Raw genomic sequence first — 24,516 nt, 5'->3', positions numbered from 1 at the left:
GATAGTTGACCTGATTATGGAGACACCTACTAAACCACGCGCAGGCAAGAGTCACTAAATAAAGGAATGGTTCAAGCCCTGGGTGGGGGACTACCCTGGTTGCCCAGGGACTAAGACCCTGTGCTCCCAATGCAGGGGGTCTGGGTTCGATCCCTGATCAGGGAACTAGATCCCACATGTCACAGCTAAAAGATCCTGAATACCCAAACAAAGACCTGCTGCAGCCCAATAAATAAACATTTTTCAAAAGCCCGGGGTGAGACAGAGTACAAGGGAACTGTGGGAGTGGGAACTGCGCAAGATTTCACCACACTGCTCAGAATGGCAGCAATTTGAAACTTATGAATTCTTGACTTCTGGAACTTTCCATTTAATATTGTTGGACTTGGGTTTGACAGCAGGTCATTGAAACAACAGAAAGCAAAGCTGTAGATTAGGGGGAACTATGGTGTCGGCCAATCCTGTCATCTGTGCCTGCATCATGGATACCAAATTGGCTCACTCCCACCCCCTCCTCTGGCTCTACTTGGTCCAGTCCCCATCATGAGTGGTCCAGCCTCAGGGCCTTTGCACTGGCTGTCCCCTCTCCCTGAATGCACTTCCCCCAGCTGTAATAACATCATATATTTCCTTTGCTTTTAAAAATGCATGTTAAGAGACTTCTCTGGCAGTCCAGTGGATGAGGCTCCACACTCCCAGCACAGGGGGCACGAGTTTGATCCTTTGTCAGTGAACTAAGATCCAGCATACTACGCAGCACAGCCAAAAAAAAAAAAAATGTCAAGGATGTGAGTTCCAAGAAAGCAGTGACTGTGCATACCACCTCCTTGCACAGTTTCTGGCATGCAATTGTTGTTGTTGTTCTATCTCTCAGTCATGTCCAACTCTTTGTGACCCCATGGACTGCAGCACACCAGGCTTCCCTGTCCCTCACTATCTCCCTGAGTTTGCTCAAACTCATGTCCGTTGAGTCAGAGATGCCATCTAACCATCTCGTCCTCTGTCGTCCCCTTCTCCTGCCCTCAATCTTCTCCAGTATCAGGGTCTTTTCCGATGAGTTGGATCTTCGCATCAGGTGGCCAAAGTATTGGTCCTTCAGCTTCAGCATCAGTCTTTCCGATGAATATTCAGAGTTGATTTCCTTTAGGATTGACTGGTTTGATCTCCTTGCAGTCCAAGGGACCCTCAAGAGTTTCTTCTCCAGCACCACAATCTGAAAGCAAAAATTCTTCAATGCTCAGCCCTCTTTATGGTCCAACTCTTCACATCTGTACATGACTACTGGAAAAACCATAGCTTTGGCTATACGGACCTTTCTCAGCAAGTGATGTGGCCTGCAATAGATGCTCAATAAAATTTCCTTCACAATGAAAGGTGTTAATACAGGGTACCTCAGAAAACAGCCTGGTTGTATTCCCAGGTCTCAGATGGGAGCGTTTGGCCATAGACACCGATAGAGATTTAGAAAAGGAAAAAAAAAAAAAGCCTCCAAATTTTGGTTGCCTCTCTCTGCCTTTAATTATTTTGTCGACAAGGCTCACAATTCAGCAAGTCAAGGTGGCATTTGAGAGGGACGGTTCCCTTTAGCGTAGCTGACAGCTAATTTGTGGGAAGTTTAATTACAGGCGGCGTTAATTAACTGGCAGAGCGCTGGGCGAGGAAGGCAGCCATCTGTTCCTAAAAGCCTCCTCCCCTCCTGGGCCTGGCTGGGAGGCTGGGAGGGGTGGGCTAGGAAGGGGACAGGGCGTGGGGAGGAGGCGGAGACAGAGGAGGAAGAAAGGAGGGTCAGGGGATGAATCAGAGCCTTGTCGGCCCCCCTTCCAGATGCCATCCCGGCTGAGATCTTGGCGGGCAGCCTCCTTGTAGCCTCCATGATTTTGCAGCTGCCTCCAGAGGCTGCTGGGAATGGCAGTAACAGTTCTCTGGAATCTGCTCCTCACTGGTTGTATCATTAGGAGCAGAGGGTGCAGAATAGAGGAGGTGAAGAACACACTGACCTCAGGCCACCCTGGAGTGGTTTGGCACCCACCAAAGGAGGCTGGACATGACTGAGCGACTTCACTTTCACTTTTCACTTTTATGCATTGGAGAAGGAAATGGCAACCCACTTCAGTGTTCTTGCCTGGAGAAACCCAGGGACGGTGAAGACTGGTGGGCTGCCGTCTATGGGGTCACAGAGTCAGACACGATTGAAGCAACTTAGCAGCAGCAGCAGCAGCAAAGGAGGCTGGGAGGAGGAGCTGGGTTGGAACCAGGGGTGAGGGATGTCCTAATCAACCTGGCCTGGGAGTTGGGGGAATCACCCTGCCTTCTCATCCCACCATTCACCCAGCTTCGGCCCTTCTGAGCTGTTTGCCCTCAGGCAAGTTGCTTAACCTCTCTGGGCCTCAGTTTTCTCGTCTGGAAAATAGGATTGAGTATGCGCGCATGCGTGCTAAGTCACTTCAGTCATGTCTGATGCTGTGCAACCCTATGGACTGCAGCCTCCCAGGCTCCTCTATCCATGGGATTCTCCAGGCAAGACTACTGGGGTGGGTTACCTCGCCCTCTTCCAGGAGATCTTCCCAACCCAGGGACTGAATCCATGTCTCTTATGTCTCTTGCACTGGCAGGCAGGTTCTTTACAGCTGAGCCACCAGGGAAGCCCCAGGATTGAGTAAAATAGGAGCTAATTCCATTTGTCTTTCTGGAATAGTTGAGCCCAAGCATTTTCAGGCTGCAGAAGAGAGCTTCAGTATGGACTTGAAGTGTCATTCATTTGTCATTACTAAAAATGCATATGCAGGGACTTCCCTGGCAGTCCAGTGGTGAAGACTCTGTGTATTCACTGCAGGGGGCACATGTTCAATCCCTGGTCAGGGAACCAAGACCCCACATGCTGTGCCATGTGACAAATAATAATAATAATTTTAAAAAAAACTTTTTGTTTAAAAATGCATATGCATATTGAGGAGGGGTGTGTGTCCCATAGGGCTTCCCAGGTGATGCTAGTGTTAAATAACCTGCCTACCAATGCAGGAGACGTAAGAGACGTGGATTGGATCCCTAGGTTGGGAAGATACCCTTGAGGGGGGCATGGCAACCCACTCCGGTATTCTTGCCTGGAGAATCCCATGGACAGAGAAGCCTGGCAGGCTGTGGTCCATAGGGTTGCAAAGAATTGAACACAACTGGAATGACTTAGCATGCACGCACATATGTCCAATAAGGTTGAAAGCCTGTGTGCCTTGTAGGATTCTGAGTCTGCATGTGTTGTTCCCTCCTCCTGGAACCCTCTTCCCATCCCAGCCCAATTGCTTCCATTCTCTCCTTCAAGTCTTGTGGTAGATGCCCTCTGCCAGAGAAGTCTTCTCTGACCCTCCAGGCTAGGTCAAGTGCCCCTGTGGCCCCTCACAGCACCAGTGTCTCCCCCTTCACAGCCCTGGTCAAAGCCACTGCTTTGTCATAGCCCACCCCTCCCACTAGACTGGGAGTCCCAGGCAGGTGGGGACTGGGTCTGTCTGGGTCACTGCTGCCTCTCGTGTGCCCAGAACAGGCTTGAACAAGTAGGTGGCAGCACAAATTGTTGCACAGACAAGACAGCTGGAGCTGATTTCCACACATGGGGAGGCGGTGGCCAGTGGAATTCAGAATTCAAAGTTAGAGCCCTGTAAAAGAGAGGACTGAGACTTCCCTGGTGGTGCACGGGCGAAGATTCTGCACTCCCACTGCAGGGGGCTTGGGTTCAATCCCTGGTCAGTGAAGTATATCCCATATGCCACAACTAAAGATCCTGCCTACCACAACTAAGACCTGATGCAGCTGCTGCTGCTGCTGCTAAGTCGCTTCAGTCGTGTCCGACTCTGCGATCCCATAGACGGCAGCCCATTAGGCTCCCCTGTCCCTGGGATTCTCCAGGCAAGAACACTGGAGTGGGTTGCCACTTACTTCTCCAATGCATGAAAGTGAAAAGTGAAAGAGAAGTCGCTCAGTCGTGCCTGACTCCTAGCAACCCCATGGACTGCAGCCTGCCAGGCTCCTCCATCCATGGGATTTCCCAGCCAAGAGTACTGGAGTGGGTTGCCATAAGACCTGATGCAGCTAAATAAAAATAAGAAATATTTTAAAATTAAAACACAGAAGTGGAGAGGACTGTCTCAGGTGCAGAAGTATGCTCCCTGTCACTACTGGCTCAGTCAGATTCCAGGACTGTGGTCCTGAGCAGGCCACACCCTCCTTCTCGGACTCCGTTTCTTCCTCTGGGAAGTGGGGGTATGCACAGGAACCTGGCTCTGGATGCCGGGAGTTGGTGCAGAAAGAGCTTGACCCAGCATCCACCACGCTGTGTGTGCTCTGAAGTCACGCAGGAGGCTACACTTTGCCTAAGTCCACCCCCATCCGTGAGGCTGTCCATCCTCTGAGCCTCAGTTTCCCCATTTGGCCACATTCCCCAAAAGAATTAACACTTTCAAACTGTGGTGTTGGAGAAAGACTCTTGAGAGTCCCTTGGACTGCAAGGAGATCAAACCAGTCAATCCTGAAGGAAATCAACCCCGAATACTCATTGGAAGGAATGATGCTGAAGCCAAAGCTCCAATACTTTGGCCACTTGATGCAAAGAGCCGACTCATTAGAAAAGACCCTGATGCTGGGAAAGATTGAGGGCAGGAGGAGAATGGGGCAACAGAGGATGAGATGGCTGGATGGCATCACCGACTCAACGGACATGAGTTTGAGCAAACTCTGGGAGATAGTGAAGGACAGGGGAACCTGGTGTGCTGCGGCCCATGGGGTCACAAAGAGTCAGACACAACTGAGCAACTGAATAACCACCACCCCTTATACACACACAACCAGGGTACTTCCTGGATGGACAAGGGGCAGCCTCTGCTGGTGCTCCCCTAAGTCAGCCATCAGATGAGCTCGATGGGGCTGGCACAGGCTGGCCTCGCTAAGCTGGCAGTCCTTGGCAGCGCCCGACTTTCCCGGAGGCAGCTGGAGAGGAGCCCAGACTTGGCTGCTGGGGCACTGAGGAGGCTGGGATGACGCTGAGGCCCCTTCTCAGAGGACATTGGACCTGACTGGGGGCAGGGAGCACTGTGTGCACTTATTAAGCACCTACTGGATGCTAAACTAGGCTGCTTGGGGCTTTCCCCATGCTGTTCCAGCTGCCAGGATTACTTCTCCTTTTCCTGGTGTTGATTCCTGCCCTTTCTGCTCTGAATCTAGAAGACGTTGCCTCCAGGAAGACTCCCAGATTTTCTGGGTTAGGGAAGACACCTCCCTTTGGGTCAACACAGTGCCTGTGGTTCCCCCACAGTTCTGATCACCTGATTTTATAGCTGGGTTATGGGCAGGTCACTCAGTCAATCAACAAATACTGACAAAGTGCTTAGTAGGTGTGAGGCACTGTATGTGGTTGGCAAACCATGCAGGGCAGGTACTCTTATGGTTCCCATATTACAGATGGCAAAAATGAGGCTCAGGGAGGTTTAATGGTGGGAAGAGGCTATAAAACTTGGGGCCTGGAGCACAGTAGGGCCTCAGTAAGAGCTGGGTTTCATCCCTCGTGAGTTCACTCCCTCTGCTGGCATGATCGTGAGAAAAGCCAAATGTCTGGTGAACCAGGAGGTGCCTGCTCTGCTGTGGAGCCTGTGACCTTGAAGGAGGCTCAAGCTTAGAGGTGCGGGGATTCATTCATTCATTCACTTATTCAACAAACATGAATTGGGTAGTTCTTTGGGTCAGAAATGTGTTCAAATGACAGGCATGCTGGCCAGCTCTAATATCTGTTCTCTCTTCCATGGTAATAGAACCCCTGGTTTTCAGCTGGACCATTGGCCATTCAGAATAGACTACATTTCCCAACATCCTTTCAGGCAAGTGTAGCCATATGACTGAGTTCTGGCTAGTGGAGTATGAGCAAAACTGGTGTATGGGATTTCTGGGAAGTGTCCTTAAAGAGAAAGGGTAAGCTCTTCCTTCTCATTGAGTGGAATGCAGATGTGATGGCTAGAGCTCAAGCAGCTACTGTGCTCTATGAGGAGAAGGGCACTTGCTGAGGGGGTGGGACAATAAGACAAAAGGAACCTGGGGCCCGGACACTGTGGCACCTCCATGTTATCCCTGGACTGACTACTCAACTTCATGAGAAATAGCTCTCTGTGCTAAGCTGCTCTGATGGGGCCTCAGGTCCCATTGCTAACTCCAAGCCTGACTGCTACACATGTCACTCCCTGTCTCCACTTCTCCATCCTCATCCCAGTCCATGCCTGCTGGGCAGAGAGGCCTGCTCCTTCTTGGCAGCTCTGGACTTTGACGGCCACCCAGAGTGACTGAGGCAGTGTTCTCTGGACACTGTAGCCTCCGTTTGTGGCCTTAGGGCCAGTGGGCTGGGAGCAAAGCCTCTCAAACACTGGGTAGGAGGTCTTTACCATCTCCCAGGAATAGTGTGCAAGGACCTCAGCCCCCCTCTCTGCACCCCACCCCCCCCCACACACACACCAGAGCCATGACCAAGAGCCTACCCTTTGCCATCAGCCATCCAAGAACAGACTCCCTTTTTTCTGAACTACTTTGGAGGTTCCCAGCTAGGTTGGGAAGTGCAGATAGCAAGACACAAGTGAAAAACACTCTCGTGGGTTTCGCTGGTGGTACAATGGATGAGAATCTGTCCGCCAATGCAGGGGGCATGTGTTCAGTCCCTGGTCCCGGAAGACCCCACATGCCACAGAGCCACTAAGCCCATGTCCCATAACTGCTGAACCTACGCTCTAGAGTCTGAGCACCACAACCACTGAGCCCATGTGCTGCGACTACTGACGCCCATGTGCCCTCGAGTCTGTGCTCTGCAACGAGAAGCCACCACAAAGAGAAGCCCAAACATCGCCATGAAGAGTAGCCGCTGCTCAACACAGCTAGAGAAAGCCTGAGCACAGCGATGAAGACCCAGCACAAGCAAAAAAAAAAAAAGTTAAAAAACCCACTCTAATGTGTGAAAAAGAAGACATTTGACTAAATACAGATACTCACTCATGAAGCCACTAAGAGCAGACTGTGTCCAAATCCTATCACCTATGCTGTGCCCCCGAGAAATTCTATACAACTTTCCCTCTCAGATCTTTCTGACCACGCTTGCCCCAAGTTAGCATCCGCCCCTTCTTTGTTGCCCAGAAGACCCTTTCATTGACCCAAGTTTCTGAGGAAAGCTTACACTGGGAGCTGAAGAAACACCGTTATCTATTTACCATAAAATTAAATCACATCCACGCTGGTCTCCGAATCCAACTAGAAATTAAAAGAAACTAAAGGAAAAAAAAAAATAAAAGAAACTAAAGGAGGCAGAGGCGTACTTAAAATGATACCACATGTGTGTGTGCTAAGTCACTTCAGTCGTTTCCGACTCTTTGTGACCCATGGACTGTAGCCCTCCAGACTCCTCTGTCCATGGGATTCTCTAGGCAAGAATACTAGAGTGGGTTGCCATGCCCTCCTCCAGGGGGATCTTCCTGACCCAGGGATTGAACCCACATCTCCTGCATTGGCAGGCAAGTTCTTTACCGCTAGTGCCAGCTGGGAAGCCTGAAATGATGCCATGGGGACACCCAATTGACAAAACCCAGATCAGGGGCATCTCTGCAAGATGAAGGACCCAGTGGCCTCAAATAAATAAACTGCAAGGAAAATTAAAGGGAGAAAGATGGCAGGAGAAGCTCTGGATTAGAGGAGACTTTGGACACACCTCCTGGTAGTCCAGTGGTTAAGAATCTGCCTTGCAATGCTGGGTACCCAGCTTCAATCCCGGGCTGGGGGACTAAGATGCCATATGCCACAGAGCCACTGAGCCCAAGTGCCGTGGTTACTGAAGCCCATGAGCTCTGGAGCCCTCACACTACAACTAGAGAATTTGTGTGCCTCAATGAAAGATCCCATGTGATGCAAGGAAGATCTCGCAAAATGCAAGCAAGATCCCAAGTGCCACTGCTAAGACCCAGTGCAGCCAAGCAAGTAAATAATAAATTAAATACTTTTTAAAACCTACAGAACCAATTTTTAAAAATAAATAAAAAATTAAGGAGACTTAGGAGACCATCAGTGACTCTAGATTCTATCTCGGTCCTGCTTCAAATAGCCTAAAAAATCGTACCATAGTATAATAAATGTGCACATTTCCACTTGCTCCCTGGATGAATATTCAACACGATTTAGGAATCATTATAGCATCAAGGTGGTGCTAGTGGTAAAGAACCTGTCTGCCAAAGCAGGAGACACAACAGACCTGGGTCAGGAAGATCCCCTAGACAAGGGAATGACATCCCACTCCAGTATTCTTGCCTAGGAAATCCCACGGACAGAGGAGCCTGGCATGCTAGTCTATAGGGTCTCAAAGAGTTGGACATGACTGAAGCGACTTAGCATGCATGCACGCATGAGGAATCATTTCATTCTGGACTTGATACTGGAGTTTGTGAGGTTGCTCTTGAAGGGGTCTTATCTTGTAGAGCAGGGTGTCTCCTCTCAGCACTGTAGACAGTCAGATCAGATCATTCTCTGGGGTGAGACCCTCCCAGGGGCTAAGAGGTATGGAGCAGCATTCTTGGCCCCCACCCACTCGATACCAGAAGGCCCCCAGTCATGATGACCACAGATGCCCCCAGACATCACTCAGTGTCCCCGGGGACACAACATCCCCACCACAGTGGAGAACTACTGCTTTAGAGACACACACTGAAATATTTGTAGGTGAAAAAAACATCTGGAATTTACATCAAAATAGCAAGGGAGGGGCTTCCCTGGTGGCTGAGTGGTAAAGAATCCACCTGACAATGCAGTAGACACAGGTTTGATCCCTGATCTGGGAAGACCTTACGTGCCTTGGAGCAAGTAAGCCCATGTGTTACAATCATTGAGCCTATACTCTAGAGCCGGGTAACTGCTACTACCAAGTCAATGTGTGCCAACTACTGAAGCCCATGTGCCCTAGAGACCGTGCTCTGCAGCAAGAGAAGCCACTGCAAGGAGAAGCCTACACACTTCTACTAGAGAGTATCCTCTGCTTTCCACAACTAGAGAAAAGCCCACATAGCAACGAAGACCCAGAGCAGCCAAAAATAAAATAAATAAAAATGTTAAACAATATATTTTAAAAAACAGCAAGGAAGGAGGAGAATTAGAGGAGACAAGAATGACCAGGAGTAGATCAATCATTGAATCTGAGGGATGGGTACACACGGGACGATCCCCTGGAGGAGGGCACAGCAACTCACTGCAGTATTCTTGCCTAGAAAATCTCATGGACAGAGGAGCCATGGTCTATTGGGTCGTAAAGAGTCAGGCACGACCAAAGCGACTTAGCACAGCGTGGCAGCACAGATAAATCACTGAATCTGAGTGATGGGTACATGTGGGGAGTCATCATTCCGTTCTTTCTACCTGAGTGTGTTTGACACTTTCCACTATAAGCAGCTGAAATGATGAGGAAATTTCCATTGAACCCAGAGTTGAGTTCATCATAACCTACTCACGGTGCCCTCAAGGTTGAATCAAACGTGCCTTGCTGGGGATTTCCTTGGGCGGCCCAGTGGTTAAGACTTTGCTTTCCACTGCAATGGGGTGTGGGTTCGATCCTTGGTTGGGGAGCCCAGGTCCCACACACTCAGTGGCCAAAAACTCAAAACGTTAAAAAGAAAAAATGCTATGCTGATGTAAAATGTCAACGCTCAGGGAAAGCTGGGTGAGGGGTCCATGGGAACTGTCCAGAGCCACTTTGCAATTTTCCTGTAAAGCTAAAATTATTCCAAAGTAACAAGTTTATTGTTTTTTAAGGTTTAAATGAAAGCGAATATTAGGAATCAGGCCCTGTGAACCCAGGATTTGAACTGAGGCATGGTGGCCCCGTCACAGGGCCACCATGGAGATGAGGTACATAACGTCCCTGAGAAGACCACCCTCCCACCCCCACATCCCCTAACTCACCCTCAGATACCAGGAGCCAGCCTTGGGCTCAGCTGGGACTTGCCAGACGGATGGCATGAGGGACTGGGCAGCCCCAGAGTAGCCAGGGGGAGAATCCGCTTTCAAACCCACTTTATTATCTAGTCTCCAGGCTAAAAACATGCCTTCCTTCCACCCTGCCCGCCCAGATCTCTACCAGTCTGGGGCTGGCGGGTCTCAGTGGCGTTCTGGGGGCCCCTCCAAGGGCGCACTGGCATCGGCCTCCCCCACAGAGGTGGCACTACAGTGGCGCCGGGAGGTGGCTCGGGTCAGCAGAGCCAGCCTCCGGGAGCGCAGCCGGGCCTGGACAAGCCAGGTCGGCATGTGGCGGCCAGACAGCGAGGAATCTTCCTCGTCCCCGTGGCTGTCGACGGTGGAGTCAGAGCTGTCCTCCGTGCCGGCCACTGACTGCTTGCACATGGGGCAGGAGCGCCGGACAACCTGGGAGAACCAGGGGTCGATGCACTTGCAGTGGTAGGTATGGGAGCAGGGCAGGACCTTGAGGCGGTCGCCTTCCTCGTACTCATCCAGGCAGATGGCGCAGAGGTCGTTACACCTGGTGAAGGTGCGCACCTGGGCCCTCTGGGTGGCCTGTGCCTTGACTGCCTGCCTGCTGGCCCGCCAGCTCCAGAGCCAACGCCACAGATGCTGCAGGACAAAGACAGCGCTGGTGAGCAGGGCCAGGGCACGGCCCAGCACCCAGGAGACGGCCAGCACTGGGTGGCAGTCCAGGTCCGGGTGGGGCGGGTAGTCGGGCAGCAGGACGACGTGGGCCGCCTTGTCGCAGCGCGTGATGACCCGCAGGTCCTGGGAAGCAGCCTCGCCCACGAACACTGATGGGATGGCGATCTGCTGCCGCAGGTCCTCATACACGTGTGCCATGCGCACCAGGTCGTCGGAACGCACATTGTGCACAATGGCCGCCTCAAAGCCGGCCCGCTGGGCGTGCAGCACCTTGAGGTCGAACGTGCAGTCGTAGCGGCGGATCAGCACGATGGCGCCCAGGGAGCCGTTGCCCGGCCGTGGGCCCTGGATGGGATGGCATGCGTTGGCTGGCTTGGCCTCCATCAGGTAGCCTCGCACGCCCCCGGGGGCCAGGGGCGCCCCAAACAGGGCTGGCATATCCGCAAAGTCCATCATGCTCGAGTTGCCATCCAGCACGGCCCGCACCACTGCCTGCGAGGGAGCAAGCAGCCCCAGCAGCATCAGCGAGATCCTGACTGCCCCCAGGGCCACAGCTGGCTGCTGCCGCCCCATGGCTGGCCCGGCCTTCTCCAGCGGCGGCGTGGAGCTAGGTCCCACTGGGGACTGCCAATGGGAGGCCTCTGGGCATCTCCAGGGCCTCCCAGGGGACCCGTGGCCGGGGAGAGAATGGAGGTGAACTTGAAAAGGTGGCTCAGAGGCAGCTGAGCAGAGCAGCGGGGACCCTGGTGGCCCTACAGCCAGGCTCACATTCTGTCCTTGAAGGCTGGTCCCAGGAGGAGATAACCTACCCAGGCGGCCTTCCTGGCAGATGACACTGAGACCAGGAGCCCCTAGGGTTCTAGATGCCCCCAGGCTCTGTGACATCGTCCTGTTACATCCAGTCCCTCCACCCCCTGCCAAGACAGAATTCCTGGGGCTCTGACCTGGGCGCTGGGCAACCTTGGAAAAAACTTCTAGAAGTCTCAGCACATCCCTAGCTCCTGGACCTTGTAAGGGTAAAGCTCAGGGGTGCCACAGAGTGGTTTGCCAGCCCATGCTCCCCACCATGGCATGGATCCAGCCTTCTCACTGACATTCTGCCATCATCATCTCCCCAAGCCTCCTAGAGACCCACTGAAGAAGGGAGTCAATGTTCACCCATTTCGAGATTCCCAGGGGACTTAGACTTGTTCAGGGCACCCTCTGCCCATGAGGTTTTAAAGCCCAAATCCCAGACCTCCTCCCTCCCTCACTCCCCCTTGCTCACTCTGCTCCAGACACACAGATCTCCTTGATGTTCTTCCGTGAACACACCCAGCACAATCCTGCACCAGGGCCTTTGCATAGTCTGTGCCTCAGTCTGAAAGATCCTATCTCCCCGTGGCCGGCTTTTTCTTACCCTTCAGGTCTCAGTTCTTATGTCTTCAGGGTCTAACTGACTTGATGGGAGGGGTGGGAGAAGTGCAATGTCAGGGCTGGGCTAGCAACAGCGAGTGGCCCAAGTCCCCATCACCTGGGAGACCAGCCGTCCCCAACCGTTTTGACACCAGGGACCTGTTTCCAGGGGCTTCCCAGGCAGTGCCTGTGGTAAAGAATCTGCTCACCAGTGACATGGGTTCAATCCCTGGGTAGGGAAGATTCTCGGGGTAGGACATGGCAATCCACTCCAGTCTTCCTGCCTGAAGAATCCCACAGACAGAGGAGCCTGGTGGGCTACAGTCCATGGGGTCACAGAGTCAGACACAACTGACTACACCACACCCATACACACCCGTTTCATGGAGACAAGTTTTCTGTGCACTGGGGATGGGGGGATGGTTTCAGGATGATTTGAGTGCATTACACTTATTGGGCACTTGATTTTTATTATGATTACATCAGCTCCACCTCAGATCATCAGGCATTAGGTCCCGGAGACCACCTGAACCAGCTTTATTCTCTCAGCTTAGATCTTCCTCTCTATCCGGGTCTCCAACTGTCCCTCATCCAGAGCGCTGGCCATCAGCCTCATGTCCCCTCCCAACTCTTTATCCCAGATCTCCCACCGTGACTCTGTCACCTGGCTGGGCAATCTACTCAAGCCCTGAATCATTGCTCTGTCATTAACAAGCTTATGTGAGACCAGGTAAGTCACTGAAGCTCTCTGGGCTCTAGCCTCCAGATCTTTCAGATGGGTGTAATGATGAGCAATGTGCCTCGTAGGGTCCGTGGTGAGAAAATTAAATGAGATGATGCCTGATTGATGTTCACCATGTGTGTGTTAGTTGCTTAGTCGTGTCCAGTCGTGACCCCATGGACTGCACCCCGCCAGGCTCCTCTGTCCATGGGATTTCCCAGGCAAGAATACTGGAGTGGGTTGTCATTCCCTTCTCCAGGGGATCTTCCTGACCCAGGGATCAAACCCAGGTCTCCTGTGTTGCAGGTAGATTCTTTACCATTTGAGCCACCAGGGAAGCCCCTAGGGTCTGAATTTTTCATTCTCCCATAACAGACTTGCCTCCAGTTCACAACACTTTCAGCACATCACCACATGGCAGTCAAGCATATTTCTAAAGTTTAATCCTCTGGTCTCTCCCATGCTCTAAACTCCCACTACCCTCTTGAAATCCAAGTTCCTTTCTGTGTCTGACACAGCTCTCCATGGTCAAGCCCCTGCCGGTCTCCAAAACCTCAATAATTTTATTTTTAAAAATTTTACTATTTTTGGCTGTGCTGGGTCTTCATTGCTTTGCACGGGCTTTCTCTAGTTGTGGTGAGCAAGGGCTACTGTTTGCTGTGCTGGACACACTTCTCATTGCAGTGGCTTCTCTTGTTGCAGAGCACGGGCTCAATGTGGGTGGTCTCCACTGTGGCACATGGGCTCTGGAGCACAGGTTCAATAGTTGTGGCACACGGGCTTAGCTGCTCTGAGGCACGTGGGATCTTCCTAAACCAGGAATTGAACCCGTGTCCCCTGCATTGGCAGACATATTCTTATCCAACTGCAGCACCAGGGAAGCCCCTCAAATGCTCTTCAATGCTGCGAATGCATCATGATTTACTAACCTCTAGAACTTTGCAAATGCTGTTTGTTCCCTCTGCCGGGAACAGAATTCTCTCTCCTCAGCCACACTTCACCAGGCTGGCTACTTAATTCCTTACATTGTCTCTGTTGGTTTAATACTTCCCAGAGCAGCCCTCAGCCAATGATAGAGAAGAGACACAGGAGTCAAACAGACCAAAGACCATGTGACAACAGAGGGAGAGATTTCAGTGATGTGACTACTAGCCAAGGAATGTCGAGGGTAGCCAGCAACCACCAGATGCTAGGAGGGAGGTGGGAAACAGATTCTCCCTCTGAGCCAGCAGGAAGGAACGGACCCTACTGATACCTTGATTTTGGATTTCCAGCCTCCACAACTGTGAGGGAGCCCCTGGTCATGGCAGGTGTAGAAATGAAAGCACAGTTGGAATCCTTGTCCCTAGGGCCCACGTCTGGGTGAGGTCAACCAGACACAAGGTGTCAGCACATTGAGACGGAAGGGCGAGGAAGGATGAAGTTGGAGTTGAGGGGGTGGAGAACAACATGCTGGGAATGCAAAGGGCATGTGCAAAGGGCCTGCGGTGAGAGTGAGTAAGGGAGTGAGAGTTGAATGGTTGGATATGGCAAGCCGGCAGAGTGACTAAGAAGAGGGTCTTATTGAAGGATGGGAGAGAGAGGGGAAAGAGCAGAACCCGACCCAAACCTTGAATGTCGCTGACTTTAAAATTTACACAGAGACTGATGAGAAGCCTTAGAAAAAATCAGAATAGAGGCAGGACATGGTCAGATCATATTTCTTATTTCTGCTCTCTGTATTTCTGCACTGTTTGAATCTTCTTACGACGGGAGTGAATTCACGTATGACTCCTGAAAGAAAGATTTGTGTTTCTGAAAGAACCCTCTGGTTGTTGGATGCAGGGTGGGTGGGAGAGACAAGGAGAGGTGGAGAAGCCACGGAGGCAGCGGGAGAACCAGGGGAGGGACTGGCGAATGGGACAGAGAGAGGATAACAGGGGGTTATATCCCTGAATGAGTGAGTGGGCAGGAAGGTCAAAGGGGAGGTGTCCTTGAATGGAGCTGGTCATGGGGGTGAAGGACATCACTCTCCAACAATGCCTTCCCCTGGGGCTTACTTGGAGCAAGTTTTGTTTGGTGCTACTGTCTTTAATCTCTTTCTGGCAATGGCTAATTTTCCTAAGATACAGGTCCTTGGTTCCATGGGCACTTTTTTCTTTTTTACTTTCTGACCACGCCATGTGGCATGTGGGACCCCAGCTCTCCAACCAGGAATTGAACTTGAGTACCTCTGCATCACAAGCGCAGAGTCTTAATGACTGAATTACCAGGGAAGTTCCTTCCCTTCCCCATTGACATTTTGAGGCATCATTTTGTTTTCTGTATCTTTACTTCTTGTGGGTCCCTTCCCTTTGAGGCAAGTGATACAGGTTTTTTGTTTATGACTCGACAATCTTCTTAAGGAAAGATAAAATGTCGATCTTTAAGGAGTATTTGGTAAACAAAGGAACAGGCGCATGATAGGGAAAAGTTCAAGCCAGAGATCTCCAAAGATGGGCAGTTAATAAACAGAGTTTGTTAGGGCTGCCGTAACAAAGTACAGTAAGTCCCCTACATACGAACCTTCGAGCTGCTACATTTCAAAGACGCAAACGGGTGTTTGCAGGTCCAATCACATAGTTTAGCTCACCTGTTTGGTGTACACTGTCATGTGAGAGCATCCTCTATAAGTTGTTGTGCTTTTGTGTACTTTACAGTAGAGAGTAGAGAGTACAGCATCTTTATTTCATGCCCAGGATGTCTGGAAGCTTCCCTGGTGGCTCAGTTGGTTAAGAATCTGCCCACAATATGGGAGACCCAGGTTGGATCCCTGGGTGGGGAAGATGATCTCGAGAAGGAAATGGCAACCCATTCCAGTATTCTTGCCTGGAGAATTCCCTGGATAGAGGAGTTGGTGGGCTGTAGTCCATGGGATCACAGAGAGTCAGACACGACTGAGTAACTAACACTTTGACTTTCTGGATGTCTGGAAGCAAGTGTAAAAGCAGTAGTGATGTAGCTGGTACCACTAAGAAGTGCCAAGTGATAACAATGGAAACAAAAGTGAAAATAATTGAGGGAGTGGAGCAACAAGAGGAAGCGGCAGCTGAAGAACCGAAGGGATTCGCGGCGCAGGAGATGGTAAGGGGTTTTCTTTATTTCAGGAGGCTCTGTTCATTTTTGGAAGCACAGGACCAAGTGCAGAACAGTACACAGAAGCTGCAACAGCCATTCAGGTTGCAATCCAGCAGCTGCCGTGTCATCTATGATGAAGAAAGAAAAAAAAAAAAAGAGCTACTACCAAGACATCGCTGGATTTTTTTTTCAGGAGGGTAGATAGAGTTGAATCCACAAGGAACCAGAAGCTGTGCCATCAATGTCAGGCGTGAGTGACGCTGCAACCTGCCCCTCCATCTCCTATCGCTGACGATCCTTTCGCTCTCCCATCTCCCACCTTCTCTAGCTCCTCCAGTCAGTAACTCTTCTTGCCTCTTCACTCGATGCCTGCCCCTGCGTGCCACCCATTGATTGTACTGTGCTACTGTACTTTCAAGGTACTGTACTGTAAGATTAAAAGTGTTTTCTTTATTTTTGGTGTTTGTTCGTTTATGTATTATTTGTGTAAACCGTATTACAATACTACATAGCTGATTGTATTAGTGAAGTACCTAGGCTAACTTGGGCTTCCCTGGTGGCTCAGACAGTAAAGAATCCACCCGCAATGCAGCAGACCCAGGTTGATCCCTGGGTCAGGAAGATTCCCTGGAGAAGGAAATGGCAACCCACTCCAGTATTCTTGCCTGGAGAATTCCCTGGACAGAGGAGCCTGGTGGGCTATACAGTCTATGGGGTTGCAAAGGGTCGGACATGACTGAGTGACTGACACTTTAGGCTAACTTTATTGGACTTATGAGTTCATTGGACTTATGAATGGGCTCTTGGAATGGAACTCATTTGTATGTAGAGGACATATCAAATCAATGGGAGAAATGCTAGAATGGTTGGGTGAATGTTTAAGGAGAAACAGAATGGTTATACACTGCCAAAGACCTCTCTTAAGATATTTACAAATTTGAAAGGTAAGAAGGTAATTTTCTGGGGGAGAGGGGAGTCACATGTCCTGACCATGTGATCATGACATCACTGCCGATGAGACCCAGCAACTTCTGGAGTCTCCTGATATCCTACACCAAGGAGGATGCAACATCAGCCCCCTGGGGGATTCTGGGGAGAAACACACAATCCCAGTCCAACCATGAGCTGACATCAGACAGACCCAAGTTGAGAGACCCTATGCAAAATCCTGGCCAGTGTTCTTCACAAATTTCGAGGTCGTGGAAGACATGGAAAGACTGAGGAACTATTCTGGCATGAAGGATGCTAGGCAATGTGATGATGAGATGAAATGAGTGACTCTGGCTGGTGTCCTGGACCAGGAAGGGGACACTCCCAGAAAAAACTACTGAAATTCAAATGAGGTCTGTAGGTCTGTTTATGATATTCTGCCTGTACTAATTCCTGGTTTTGATCATCCTACCAGGCAATATATCACGTTAACAGGAGGGGAAGCTGGGTGGAGAAAATGTAGGAACTCTCTGCTTCCTGCCGGATGCAGGGAACACCAGTTCTACCCCTTGTCCGGAGAGATCCCATGTGCCACAATTGGAGAAAGCCCACGGGTGACAACGAAGACCCCGCACAGCCAAAAATAAATAAATAAAAATAATAAAATAAAATTATTCTGAAACAAAACATTTTTTAAAAAGAGGCTTAAGGCACTAAGAAGTAGGAGGAGAGGAAGGAGGAGGAAGGAAGAGAGGGGGAGGCAGAACAGCAGGTAGTCCTGAGACAAGGTTTGGGATGCAAGCAGGAAGCCCCAGGAGGAGTCAGGGAGAATGAGAGGGGTGGGAGGGAGCCTGTCCAGGGTGCATTCGCGATTAGGTGGCTGTGGTGGGCAGAGCGGGCTCAGTCCCACTGGGGCCTCTGCCGAGCATGAACTGCAAAGTTGCGTAGCACGAGGGACGAGGGAGCTGGGATATGTACACTCCCGCTCCTGCCGACCATTGGCTGGGGGCTGCTGGAGGGGATGGCATGAACTCTTGAGACACTCCTCGCCTGCCATGAGCAAAGCAGGCTCAGGCAGAGCATCTGGGCTGGGATGCCAGCCAGCAGTGCAGAGAAAATGGTGAGGACCCAGGGTATCTGGGCAGGCCACTAACAGCTGATGGACCTTCAGTCCTGCACTGACTGATATGGCAGCTACCAGCAACCTGGGCTTATTTCAATGCATTAAAATGAGATATTTAAAAATTAACATTAAAATATTAAAAACATAAAAAATCATTAAAAATTTCCTTCCTCACGCATACATGCCACATTTCAACTGTTCTGTAGCCACCTGTGAGTGACCATGTTTGGTGACACAGGTCTGGAACATTCCATCGGTCACAGAAAGTTCTATTGGACAGCCCTGCATTGGAGGATTTTAAGTGAGAGAGTGGCATAACCGATTGCTGCTGCTGCTGCTGCTGCTAAGTCGCTTCAGTCGTGTCCTACTCTATGCGACCCCATAGACGGCAGCCCACCAGGCTCCTGAGTCCCTGGGATTCTCCAGGCAAGAACACTAGAGTGGGTTGCCATTTCCTTCTCCAATGCATGAAAGTGAGGAACTAGCAAATCCCTTTGGTTGCTGAGGGAAAACAGCTGGTTGGGAGTAAGAGTGGAAGCCAGGAGCCCAGGAAAGAGGCAAGAACAGTCATGCAGGCTGGAGGTAATGGAGGCTTGGACTGGTGCAGTAGCAGTAGGGGAAGTAGCTGCCTGGAAGTGGCATCTCCAGTGAGTCCTGACTGTTTGGATGTAAGTGAAGGGAGAGAAGGAAGGACAGGTGAGATCTGTCTCAGATGTGAGCGGCAGGGGGAGATGGGGTCCCAGAAGGGAAAGTCAGTTCAAGTGCAAATGCTGAGCTTTGTCTTGGTGCCCCTGGGTCTGAGGGGTCAGGCAGGGCCAGGGGTTTGTGTGGGGGTAGGTGGAGAGTGGGGGGCATCCAGTTGGCAGCTGGACTCTAACGGTAGAAGCCTGGGTACACACAGGAATCTGGGCCCTCAGGCCATCCTGGCCACCAGCCCAGCTGGCAACCGCTGGGCCATGATCTAACTTGTCAGGCGGAAGCCCAGCCCCGTCCCCAGGCTCGAAGGCACAGCTTGCCTAAATGCTAACAAGTTTTGCCTCCAAATGGTGGCGGGTATGCGCGTGTGTATGTATGTGTGTGTTTAATTCTGGAATGAATTTAATTCTAATTCCACCGACTTTGGGGATGGGAAACAGCTGTCTTAATGAGTTAAACAGTGGGTTTAAAATAGCGAGCATCTGTTCGCCGTCTGAGCTAGCACCCGCCAAGCCTCCTCCAAGGCTCTGGGGCTCACAGTCTGGGGGGCTCTGGGGATGGTACAGGACATGGGGTTAGCAGGTCCAAGAAGCAATTTTAAAGTTAGCCCTGCCACAAGGCAAGTTATCTACTCCTGGGACTTCTGCTGCTTCATCTGTAAAAAGCAGGGGCTGTTTGGGATGTCCCCAGGGGTCCAGTGGTTAAGAACCCATGCTCCCATCTGCAGGGGATGTGGGTTCAATCCCTGGCCAGGGAACTAAGACCCCACATGCCTTGAGGTGCTGCTAAAGAATACGTACATAAATGTTTTAAAAGTTGGAGCTGTTTATCCACCATGCTGAGCCGTACCTTGTGCTAAGACCAACCAGGCACACAGCTGAGGGTGGCTCAGGCCAGTCCTGTGGGGGCAGCAGACCACAGGTGCACACCCCCGGAGCGCAGAGGCCTCCTGGACCTGAGGCCCGAGACTCTCTGGGCCTCAATTTCCTCATCTATAAATGGAAATAACAACATTACCCAATGCAGAGAGTTCTTTAAAAGTTTAGATGAATTAAGAGTTTCCCTCGTGGTTCCATGGTAAAGAATCTGCCTGCCAGTGCAGGAGACTCAGGTTTGATCCCTGATTCAGGAAGACCTCACATGCCACAGACCAACTAAGCCCAAGCACCACAACTATTGAGCCTGTGCTGTAGAGCCTGGGAGCGACAATGACTGAGCCCATTACCGTAACTACTGGAGCCCACACACCCTAGAGCCCGTGCTCCACAATAAAAGAAGCCACTGCAACAAGAAACCCACGCACCACAACTAAAGTAGCCCCCATTCACCACAACTAGAGAAAAGCCTGAGCAGCAACAAAGACCCAGCACAGCCCCAAAATAAAGTTTAGATGATTCATGACACATGGAGTGTGTGCTCAGAATCAGGTGACAGCAAGCATTATGTAACTGTGTAAAAAGTTTTCTAAGTAAATTAATGTATTGTAGAAATTCAAAGAAGAAAAAGAACTAGAGAGAGGAAATCACAGGGTGATACATACCACAGAGGGGACTGGGTGGAGCTGGTTTAGACAGGGAAGTCAGGGAGGGCTTCCTGGAGGAGATGACTTTTTCCTGTTTTGGCTGTTCTGGGTCTTTGTTATGCTGTGGGGTGCTCACTGTGGTTCATGGGCTTCTCTAGTTGCAGTAAGTGGGATCCATGCTCCCTGACTAGGAATCAAATCCAGGCCCCCTGCACTGGGAGTGTGGAGTTTTAACCATAGAGCACCAGGGAAGTCCTGAGGAGGTGACTTTTGAGCTGAGACCTGAAGGAAGAGGAGGAACTGCCCATGGGTAAGTCAAACATGGAGCATTCCAGGCAGAGGCAATGGCAGATGCAAAGGCCCTGTGGCAGGACCATGTGTGGGTATTCCACAAGCAGCAAGAAGGCTGGCACAGCGGGAAGAGGAATAGGGTCAGAATTGGAATGGACCTGTGGGCTGCATTTCGGAACTTAAGCTTTATCCTGAAGGCGCTGGGGAGCCACTGGGGCTTCCAACTCAGGAAGGAGTGAGATATTTTGCAACCAGAATCACGACTCTCGTCTCAGCTTCTGTTTGCATTTATTAAGCACCTACTGGACACCTGGCCCTCAAGCAGAATCAGAGCTGCTCACAGCCAAGATGCGAAAGAGAGAGACACTAAGACGCCACAGGCGTTTATCCCAGTTTGGCAGAATGTAGCCCATGGGTGACATGCCTGACACAGACAGCCTGGGTTCGAGTCCCAGCTCTGCCACTCCCCAGCCACACAGGCTGTCCTCAACCTCCCCTTCTTGGGACTGAGTTGTCTCCCAGATGTAAATATATGCTCCACCCCCAGCTTTGCATGTCCTGTCATCACATTTCCAAAATTCAAACTAACTTCTTAAAATGTGAAATATACACCTCCCCTGCATGTGTGCTAAGTAGCCTGAGTTGTGTCCGACTCTTTGCAACCGCTTGGACTGTAGCCCGCCAGGTTCCTCCATCCATGGGATTCTCCAGGCAAGAACACTGGAGGGGGTTGCTGTGTCCTCCTTCAGGGGATCTTCCCCACCCAGGGATTGACAGGTGGGTACTTTACCATTAGCAACACCTGGGAAGCCCCTAGTGATCCAGCAATTCCACACCTAGGGATATGCTCAGGAGCAAGATTGAGAGCAACCTCAAACTGGAAACCACCAAACTGTCCATCAACAGGCAAGTGGATAAGCAAATCATGGTCCATGTGAACCAAAGAACATTCCTCAGCCGTGCAGAGAAACGAAGCACTGAGACAGGCAAAGACAGGGAAGCCAGAAAGAAGAATGCTACCCACAAACTACAAACTAAAGCAGGGTGAACCAAATCAGATTGGTGATTGCTTAAAAAGGGGCGGGGCTAGAGGTGGGGAAGAGAGGGAGTAGGGAGAAGTTACAAAGGGACCCAAGAGAAACTCTGGGGGTGATGTGCACCTGCCTGAAAACACATCCCACTCACATCTCAAGTGTTTGTATTTTACTGTATGGAAGCTATACCTCATGCCTAAGTAAGAAAGCTATGGTGTTTCGAGTAGTTATGTATGGATGTGAGAGTTGGACCATAAAGAAGGCTGAGCACCGAAGAATTGATGCTTTTGAACTATGGGGCTGGAGAAGACTCTTGAGAGTCCTTAGAATAGCAAGGAGATCAAACCAGTCAATCCTAAAGGAAATCAACCCTAGATAGTCATTGGAACGATTGATGCTGACGCGGAAGCTCCAATACATTGGCCACCTGATGTGAAGAGCCGAGTCATTGGAAAAGACCCCGATGCTGGGAAAGATTGAGGGCAGGAGGAGAAAGGAACAACAGAGGATGAGGTGGGTGGATGGCATCACCGACTCAATGGACACGAGTTTTGAGCAAGCTCCGGGATATGGTGAAGGACAGGGAAGCCTGGTGTGCTGCAGTGCATGGGGTCACAAAGAGTTGGACACGACTGAGCAACTGAACAACAGCAACAAACCATAAAGCTATAAAGACGAATGAAATAACCAACAAAAACCAAAAAAAAAAAAAAAAAAAAGGGCAAGCACTTGGCCCGGAGTACAAGGGACACCAGCCAGGCTGGAAACTTCCTGGGTGCTATAATGGGGGAGGGGGAGTTTAGGAGAAGTTTCCTGAGGCCACAGTCCAGGGCCACAAGCTTACCCCAGATCCCCATCCTCCCTACCCTCGACCTCCACAGCCTCCATCTCGGGAAAGGAGCCTTGCCAGCCCGCACTTCACCCAGGCCCCGGAAAATAATTTCTTAACGTTTTGCTCTCCGCCAACGAGACACAAGATTAATTACAGCCATAAACACACTGGGCGCCCCCTAAATATTTCATAGATGTGTGCGTGCACGCACACACACGCAGTCCTCTTGTTCTTTTATGTTTTGTTTTTAAAGGAGGCTGCCAGGGGACACATGGGGGAGTTTGCCCTCCCCTCCCCCTCACCTTCCATCCCCTCATGTCCTCTCCTGTCTTTCTTCATTCCTTCCCCTGCTGGAGGGGTCTCTCAAGGAGATCGGGAGATTTTGCTCTGGGTTAAGTGGAGGAATGCATTTCCCTGGCTGCCTCCTTGCGAGGTGGCAGCTGTGTCAGGAAGATGTAGGGGGTGGCAATGGGTCTGGGCATGACCTTACACTTGGGAGGAGGGGAACTGGAGGCCCCCGTGTCATTACGGAAAGCAGCCATGAGTGCCCTCCCCCTTCCAAAAGGATCGATCAACACTCATTTATTCATTCAACAGATGTTTCTCGGGGCTGGAGAGTGTGGCAGTTTAGAACACAGACTTGAGATCAGAGAGATCTGGCCCAATTCAGCCTTGACAATTTCTTGGCTGTGTGATCTGGGGTGACTGTCTTCACCTCTCTGAGTCCCAGTTTCCCATTTGCAAGACAGAGAAAATAATAGTATCCTATATCATAGGGTTTCTTCAAAGTTTAAGTTAGATCTAAAATCCTGATAATGTTCTCACTGTGGGGCCAGGTATACAGTAGGTGCTCAATCAGTTTAGCTATCATGAGGAGGCTATATTACTGTCTGTTGAGCTCTGGCCTCTGTCCTGGGAGCTGGGGATGGAGCATCAAAGGAGACCAATGGTTACCACCCACCTCATGCTCAGAATTTACTCCTTTTTTCAGCCCTGCACTTTACATATGAAGGCTCAAAGCCATGAAATGGTTTGGTTAGGGACTCCATGCAGGGTATAACTGAAGGAACTCAGAAACGCCCCCAGTGACCTCAAGATCTCTTTTTTTGTTGAAACTGAAACACAGAGAAGGGCAAGGAGGGTTCCCATTCCTTCAAGTCTGAGCACAGCCCTGGCTCTCAAGAGGGAGCCCAGGTAAGTTCCTATCACGTCCCTGCCCATCTTTGGCACTGCAGCATCAGGAGCTGCCTGCTTGCAATTTACCAAATGTGACAGTATCTTGGCTCCAGTGGTCTAGTCTGAGCCAAGACAGACCCAGGACAGACCCAGACCCCGCCCTCTCAGGGCTCATGTCTAGCGGGGAGAATGAGCAACAAGCAAGAAACACTATAAATAATTGTGTGGTGTGTTGGGAAATCAATGCTATGAAGAGAACAAAGAAGCAGGGAGAAGGTATAGTGTGTCAGGGTTGGAGGAGGGTGAAGTTACAAGGGGCTCACCGAAGAGCTGGTATCAGAGCTGACACTTGAGGGAGGTGAGGGACAGAGCCACGCTGGGTCTGGGGAACAGCATTCTAGGCAGAGGACACAGTCCATGCAAAGGCCCTGGGGCAGGACTGTACCTGGTGTGTTGGAAGAACAGTAAGGAAGCACCTGTGTCTGGAGCGGAGTGAGCCAGGGGAGAGCAGGGAGGGACAGGAGCAGGTGAAGCAGGGCCTTGTGGGGCACTGGGAGGACTTGAGTTTTTACCCCAAGGAGGTGGGACCCTGGAGGACCAAGGGTGGAGGAGGGGAGGAGCCTGATGGGTGCTCACGGGCACCCTCTGGCGGCTGAGGGGAGGACAAACAGAGGTGAGAATGGAAACTGAAGGACTTTGAAAGAAAAGTTATGACCAACCTAGGCAGCATATTAAAAAACAGAGACATTACTTTGCCAACAAAGGTCCGTCTAGTCAAGGCTATGGTTGTTCCAGTAGTCATGTATGGATGTGAGAGTTGGACTATAAAGAAAGCTGAGTGCCAAAGAATTGATGCTTTTGAACTGTGGTGTTGGAGAAGACTCTTGAGAGTCTCTTGGACTGCAAGGAGATCCAACCAGTCCATCCTAAAGGAAATCAGTCCTGAATATTCATTGGAAGGACTGATGTTGAAGCTGAAATTCCAATACTTTGGCCATCTGATGCGAAGAACTGACTCATTGGAAAAGACCCTGATGCTGGGAA

At 50.8% G+C, this 24,516-nt stretch overlaps 1 protein-coding gene across 1 annotated transcript; it reads right to left on the bottom strand.

Moving 5' to 3' along the window:
• Positions 1-10,149: 10,149 nt before the first annotated feature.
• ZNRF4 (zinc and ring finger 4) lies at positions 10,150-22,352 on the bottom strand. Its single transcript, XM_005909008.3, has 2 exons — positions 22,331-22,352; positions 10,150-11,570 (listed from the first exon to the last, which is right to left on the bottom strand). The coding sequence occupies exons 1-2, from the start codon at positions 22,350-22,352 to the stop codon at positions 10,150-10,152; spliced, it is 1,443 nt and encodes a 480-aa protein (XP_005909070.2).
• Positions 22,353-24,516: the final 2,164 nt, after the last annotated feature.

This window comes from Bos mutus, chromosome 7, assembly GCF_027580195.1.
Source record: "Bos mutus isolate GX-2022 chromosome 7, NWIPB_WYAK_1.1, whole genome shotgun sequence".
In the NCBI taxonomy this organism is placed as follows: Eukaryota; Metazoa; Chordata; class Mammalia; order Artiodactyla; family Bovidae; genus Bos; species Bos mutus.
Note: the sequence above shows the minus strand (reverse complement) of the source record. Positions and strands in the feature narration are given on the sequence as shown.